Here is a 7,427-nt window from a genome sequence, read left to right on the forward strand (position 1 = left end):
GCGGCCGCTCTACCCCCGGCTCCGCACCGGGCGAGGGGGAGCTCCCCCTGCTCTGCACCGGGGGGGAGGGCAGCTCTACCCCCGGCTCCGCACCGCTTCCCCGCTCTGCCCCCAGACCCGCACCAGGCGGGGTGGGTCCCCCCGCTCTGCGCCGGGGGGTGCAGCTCTGCCCCCGGCCCCGCACCGGGGAGGGTCCTCCCTCTACCCCGGCTCCGCACCGCGCGGGGGTCTCCGCTCTGCCCCCAGCCCTGCACCGGGGGGTGTGGTGGTGTGTGCGGGTGTGTTGGTTCCCGCTTTGCCCGGCTCCGCACCGGGGGTCCCCCCGCTCTATCCCCAGCTCCGCACCGGCGGGGTGGGGGGGTGTCTCTTTCTGCCCCCAGACACGCACCGGGGGGGATCCCCGCTCTGCCCCCAAATCCGCACCAGGCGGAGGGTGGTCCCCGCTCTGCCCCGGGCTCCGCACCGGGGAGGGGTCCTCCCTCTACCCCCGGCTCCGCACCGCGGGGGGAGGTCCCCGTTCTGCCACCAGCCCCGCACCCGGCGAGGGAGGGTCCCCGCTCTGCCCCCGGCCCCGCAGCGGGGAGGGTCCTCCCTCTACCCCGGCCCCGCACCCGGCGGAGGGGGGGGTGGTCCCCGCTCTACCTCCGGGCGCGGCGCCGCAGCCACCCGGGGGGGCGCGGGGAAGCCCCGGCGGGGCGGGGGGCGGCGGCGGCCCTTGCCCCGAGGGCTGCCCGGCCCGGCCCTGCCTCCCGCGGGGGGCGGAGCGGCCGCCGGCGGGGCCGTGAGCTCCGGGGCCGGTGCGACGCTGCCGGGGCCGCCGCCGCCGCCCATGGAACCCAACGGGACGGCGGCGGCGGGGGGCAACGCCTCGGCGGCGGGGGGCGGCGGCCCCGGGGGCGGCCCCCTGCTCATCCCCTCGGCCTTCGGGACGGTGCTGTCGGTGATGTACGTGGCCGGGGTGGCGGGGAACGTCTACACGCTGGTGGTGATGTGCCACTCGGCGCGCTGCGCCGCCCCCATGTACAGCTCCATCGTCAGCCTGGCCCTGGCCGACCTGCTCTACCTCTCCACCATCCCCTTCATCGTCTGCACCTACCTGGCCCAGGACTGGTACTTCGGGGACCTGGGGTGCCGCATCCTGCTCAGCCTGGACCTGCTCACCATGCACGCCAGCATCTTCACCCTCACCCTCATGTGCACCGAGCGCTACCTGGCCGTCACCCGGCCCCTGGACACCCTGAAGCGGTCGCGAGGCTACCGGAAGGTCACGGCTGGGGCCGTCTGGTCCGTCTCGCTGCTCCTGACTCTGCCCATGATGCTGATGGTCACCCTGACCGAGGGGGGCAAGGCAGAGGGCAAGGTGAAGAGGATGTGTGCGCCCACCTGGAGCGTGGATGCCTACCGGACCTACCTGACAGTGCTCTTCAGCACCAGCATCATGGCCCCAGGAATCATCATCGGCTTCCTCTACACGCGCCTGGCCAGGACCTACCTAGAGTCCCAGAGGAACCCCCCCCACAAGGAAAAGAGCAAGAGGTCTCCACGGCAGAAGGTCCTCATCATGATTTTCAGCATCGTGCTGGTCTTCTGGGCCTGCTTCCTGCCCTTCTGGATCTGGCAGCTGGTACGGCTCTACAGCAGCTCCCTGCAGCTCACCACCCAAACCCAAAAGTGCATTAACTACCTGGTGACCTGCCTGACCTACAGCAACAGCTGCATCAACCCCTTCCTCTACACCCTGCTCACCAAAAACTACCGGGAGTACCTGCGCAACCGGCACCGCAACTTCTATAGGTTCACATCCTCCTTTCGCAAGAGGGGCTCCAACCTCCAGTGCTCCTGGGGACGGTCCATGTCCTCCAGCAACCAGTACGACTACAGCTCGGAGGCCCTGGGCATGGCCACGCTGAAGGACAAGTGAGGAAGAGGAGGCGCTCCGGAGACACCAGGACCAGCAGAGCATCTGGCCAAGGTAGAGCTTTGGGACACCTTAGCCCTGAAAGGTCCTAAAAACTCTTTTCTGGTGGGCACTAGTTAGGGGCAAGAAGTTGCGTGAACCCAGGTAGTGTGAGATGCCTCTGAATTTCGGGCTGGCACAGGGCTGTCAGGGGGGTCCTGCCGGCAGCCACCAGCCGTGTGGGGGTTTGGGGTGCAGAAGGTAAGGGGGATGCTCAGATGCACCGCAGACTCTTTTCCCACTTTGCTGTTTTGCCCGGCTCCGGCTCAGCACAGCCTCCCTGCCGTGTGGTTTTTGGGTGCTGTCTTCAGGGTGCAGCAGGGTCAGGTCCGCAAAAGTCTGAGGCTGCTGTTGGTTAGTGTAGCTGCGAGCCCTGGGTTTGCCCTATGTATTACCACTGCCTGGTTCCAGACAGCGTAGAGAGACCTTTAAGCCCCTTTTTCCTATTGCTTGTTACGTTATAGCACACTACAGTTTCACCAAGCTTAAAGTCTGTATTTTAAAATGCATTGCAGCAGCACTTTGAACTCCAAGCATGCAAAAATCAGAAGTTAAACTGTCAAAAACTGCAGGATTACCTAAAAAAAAAATAAAATAAAATAATGCATTTTTTTAAGGTTTCTGCCTAAGGCGATTTGAATTTGCCACTGATTTTTTTTTTTTTTTTAAGTTGGTCCCTTTCTTAACAGTCAACAGGGCTTGAAAAACTGAAACTTTACTGTGGAAAGAAGGAAAAATGTCCTGTAATCCTATCACTCAAAGACCTGAGGCTCTAAGAAAAGCAACTGAATTGTATCATGAGACTTATCATAAAAGGGACAAATTCATTCATGACATTTGATCAAAAGCATTTTGCCTCAGTGTATTCTGCTCATTTTCTCCCCACTTAGCATCTAGTAAGCCTTCACCTCAGATACTAGGGATGCCTGCATGCACCTAAACAATTGTAAAACCTCAGTTTATAAAAGAAATGCTGATTTAGAAATGGACCATCACTGGGTTTCCCCTCAGGTGGTCACTTCACCCAGCTTGGTGGTGGATTTCCCAGGGGAGAGGCTGCTCTTCCTGAGCTCATGGATGAAGTTGGGTTCGATATTCCTCTTTCTGGTCTGGGAAAGTGTCTGGGGAGAAGTAATGCACAGCAGGAGTTGTGTAAACTATTGTCAGCAGCTAGTGATGCCCAGGGACTCCCAAAACTGCAGTCACATCCCGACCCCCATCTGCTTGAGCGGAGTTCAGCCCAGCCCAGCAGCGTTCCTGGGCTCCTGGGCTCCTGTCACACACCAGACTTCAGGGTACGTTTGTGCTAGAGCAGAGACATGAAGTGCCACCACGGCAGCCAGGTATTGGGAGCAGGGAACACGGCACAGCAACATGCTGGGGTTTATGCTCTCGACTAACAGCAAAAAAATAAACCCTTCAGGGCACATGTTGGAGGAACACCAGGGAAGCAAGGTCCTGTGCTGGGAGTCAGGCATTCTTCTTGTAGGTGCAGCCGTTGGGAAACTCCTTGGGGAGAGGCGAATAGGTAACTCACCTTGCCCATATTACTTTTAGCCGTGGGACTGTCTTCAAAACATTGGTGACCACTTTGTTGTGTCCCAGTGTTGTGTACACTGCCAAGCTGGGCAGAATGAATAGCCCTAACGGCGCCCATTTCCTTAGGAAACCGGGGGACTAACACACAGTTCATGTCGAGAACTGGCAGGGAGAGTAGGCTTCAACAGTTTTTATGAACAACTTTCCAGGAACAAATTCATTTTTTAATTCTGAATTCTGAAGTCATTGTTACTTTTCCTTTGCTTCCCATTCCCAAGGCTGGAAGTCACTCCCATATAAGAATAACAAAGATAAGACTTAACGGACAAGGCTGGAGTACGTGCGTCATCTGCACGGTGAGGTGTGCAGTGCCGTGCTGCTCTCGGGCAGTGTCGCGGTGTGGCCGGACAGACGTCCTGGCAGAGCCAAGCATGGCTGCATCCCTGCCAGGTGTCACATGTGCCATTTGCCCACTTCTGAGAAAAAAAGAAAAAAAAAATCTTTATGGCTATAGAAGGAAAACCTCCACCCTGATTTGGATGCTGATGTGATGCAGTACTGATATGTCTTGATTTCCATTGCTTGGCCCAAGGAGAAGGTCCTTGGAAGGCCACTTACCCAGCACAGCGTTACAAGGCTGCTATAAATGGGTGATTACTATGTATGACATAGTTGCAAGGCGTAGTGTATATCCATTCACAGGTATGTAAGGGGAAGCAGATGATGGAAGAGCCGTATAGGTGTCAAAAAGAGTATTAGGGAATATGCTTTCTGCTTTAAAAAGACCACACGTTAAAACATCTAAACAAACAGTCTAAAAAGATAATAATTAATAAGATGGGAAAGCTGAAAAGGAGCTGTGCCTGGGGAAAAAAGGCATGAAAACCCAGAGCGGGTGGGATCTGCCCTTGTAACCTACAGTAAGCAAAGAGAAGGGTTTGATTTGGGGTACCCAGGGCACCTCGTCCACCCCCAGCAGGGATTCTGCTGCTCCGCTCAGCATCACAAATGGTGCATAGGGGATGTGCTTTCTGTGCCACATCGTCAGAGCATTAAACATCAAAGGATGGAGGAGCATCCAGATGAAAGATGGAATATTGGATATTTGTCACTCATCGGGTTTTTCAACCAGTATGTGCTTCGTCCCAGTCCCATCCCAGCACTGCTCCTCTCTCCCATCAGGCTCTGCTAAACCCATACAAAGTGACTTTAATGGGAGAACCAGTAAATTTGGGGATGCCCGCAAAGCGTGTCCCTTGGGCAGAGGAGACCCGCCTAGGGCCAGGAGGCTGGCCAGCCTCCGGCGATGCTGCTGTGCGCAGGGAATGGTGGGCTTGGGCAGCGCAGACCCCGCGAACAGCTCCTTGGGAGCCGCTCACCTTCCGGGGGATCAGAGCTCAGTTTCAAAGGTGAATTACACCAACAGCATCCCTCTTACTGTCCCATCGGAGCAGTTAAACTGCCACAAGTTGGCAGGTTTGACCCACTTCGTAAATATCCTGCAGGAGCAGATGTTTTAACTGAGTTCCTGTTGTCTGTGATTGGGCAAGCCTTGACGGCTCTTGGTGTGCTCGTGTTCTAGAAATGAGGAGACAGTCTTCATCTATCTTCCTTCAGCAACAAATCAATTAACCTGGTAGCTAGCTTTGGGAGGGGGTTGCTGCTGCCTGTCTATAGCAGAACCTCCTGTCTGGGGCTGGCACAACCTTTAAGTTACCCCAGAGGGGCAGCTTTGCCTGCTGCTTACCCCGGGTGTTTTGGGGAGGGTGCTGGTTTGGGTCTGGAAGGTCCTCAGTAGCCATAAGCCCACCTCCCGGGGTGCAGGTCACACCAAGCTCCTGTAAAGCAGCTCGGGCTATTTCCTGCGTGAGGGAGAGGTAGGACCTGTCCTCAACACTAAAAAGGATGAGTCAGGACCCCCAAAAACATGAGGTTAAAAATGCATCTTGTCTCCACAACCACAAAAGTGTATGAAAATTGAGAGAGACACATCACCAGAATCTGGGTGATGGGACTTTGCAATTCTATGTACCTTGCCACCTACGGTAAATCTGGAGCATCTCAGGCCAGGGCTGAAGTAGCAGCAGGAAAGTCAGTTGGGCTGTAACTGAGCAGAATGTGGTGATTCCCTTGAAAACAATTTTACTTTGGCTATTCTACAATCCAAGAAGGCAAGCTATATGTACCCTAGGATCAGCTGTCATACCCAAATCATTGTGATCCTGTGGTTCCTAATATGGATTTTGTAATTATAGATGAATTTTTGCTCCAGGTTTAGTGGCACAGCTACTTCTTCAGCAAAATGGGAAATGGTGATTTTAGGAAAGGCAACAGCGTTTTTCTTGTTGGGCCAGAGGCTGTTACCACAAAACTCCATATGTGCTTTATAAGAAAGAAAATAATTAAATCACTAGAAAATCTTTTCCAACACCCCTTAGGGTTTAGGTTATTACAAACAAAAACCCCAGCCCAGACTGGGAAAGCAATGCAGTTCCACCCTGCGTGCTCCTTCCCTCCCGCAGTCTGAGGGGGTAACTGCTGCAGCAATGGCAATTCTTCTGCTTTCACTTGAAAAGAGCAAACGCCAGTGCTTTGTGGGACAGGCGAGAGCGGCTGGTTTCACCGGACCCAGGAGAATCCGTTTGAACCTTACTGCATTTTAGCAGACTTTACCTTCAAACATTTTTTAATCATCTTCTTCCCCACTTTTTTAAACCAAATTTGCAATAAATATTCAGAAGCCCCCGGTTACATTTTAATAATGAGTGCAAGCAAATCATTAACTTTTTCACTCCTATTTTAGTAGTCATTTTTGGTGCTTAGCGTGTGATTGAATACCAGGGAAGCCGGTGAAATAGAGGTCTTTTGATGAGCATTTTGTACCTTGCGCCACAACATGCAGGACTTGCTCCCAATTGCACCAACCGAGGAGGACAGGCGGGATGACCAAGTTCATAGTCTGTTCCCCCATCAGCCTGATGAGAGGAGAAAGTGCATAACCCCCACAGCCAAGCCCAGCCCCCAAGCCATGGGAGCAGGTAACGCAGCACCTGAGAAACCCAAAGGCAGCTGCAGAAATCCGGACACCTTTGTGGGAAGTTTGGCCGGTTCGGGACGCCGGGCTCTGGCCGTCCCATTCCCGAGTCCCTCTGGTGGCAGCAGCATCCTTCTATCCCGAGCGGTGGGGAAGAACAATGGCTCATTATTTTCGGCTTTAAAACATAGTGGTTGCGCACAATCAGGGCACAACCTAACCATGTAACAGCATTTAATATCTTTAAAGTATAACATCACTCCAGCATCGGAAGGGGCCAGGTCTGCTGGAAGAGCAGACAAGCCCGCTGCAAGGGTGACCCTCCCTCCTGCACGTTTCTTCCCATGCCGAGCCCAGACTGGCTTTATTCCTGGGATTTTGCACAGCATCCTCACTGCCAGCACCCATGGCAACACCCAGAGCTGGTGACTAATTACAGTTTAGCCCAGCTTGGGGCTGGGGGTGTGTGTGCCTTATACCTGTGGTTGTTGCTGTTAGTTTTAAGGTTTTCTGGGGAATAGGAGAGACGTGGAGTTAATTGCTGCGGTCTGTAAGAAACACATTGCTTTGTCTTCAAAATAGTAGCCGCAGCTTCACAAGATACCCTTTAAAGTTATTGTTCATATCATTATACGAGCGTTTTTGCCCTTGTTTGGGAATGTGTGTAAAACAGAGCAGGGGGGTGTGCGTGCTCTGCTGGTAGCTGGGGTGGGGGGGGGGGGCGATGAGGGGGGCTGAGAGCAGGCGGGGGAGCTCGCTGCCACCTCGCTCAGCCAGACCCCTGGGGTGCAACAGCTTCTGTCTGACACCCGACATCGAAAGAAGTTATTGAGGTATATCAAAACACTAAATGGGACATATATTAAAAGTTGGTTTTTTTTTTTAAATTATAAACAT

The 7,427-nt window shown here is 54.3% G+C and overlaps 1 protein-coding gene across 1 annotated transcript; it reads left to right on the forward strand.

The window, feature by feature from the left end:
* Window positions 1-781: 781 nt before the first annotated feature.
* Window positions 782-2,135, forward strand: LOC102051447 (urotensin-2 receptor-like). Its single transcript, XM_005444733.3, has one exon. The coding sequence runs from the start codon at window positions 830-832 to the stop codon at window positions 1,919-1,921; it is 1,092 nt and encodes a 363-aa protein (XP_005444790.3). The 5' UTR covers window positions 782-829; the 3' UTR covers window positions 1,922-2,135.
* The last annotated feature ends 5,292 nt before the right edge of the window (window positions 2,136-7,427 follow it).

This window comes from Falco cherrug, chromosome 1, assembly GCF_023634085.1.
Source record: "Falco cherrug isolate bFalChe1 chromosome 1, bFalChe1.pri, whole genome shotgun sequence".
Classification (NCBI taxonomy): domain Eukaryota; kingdom Metazoa; phylum Chordata; class Aves; order Falconiformes; family Falconidae; genus Falco; species Falco cherrug.

Excerpts from the sequence above, each read along its gene's own strand:
- LOC102051447 (XM_005444733.3), top strand. The coding sequence starts at position 830 with ATGGAACCCAACGGGACGGCGGCGGCGGGGGGCAACGCCTCGGCGGCG.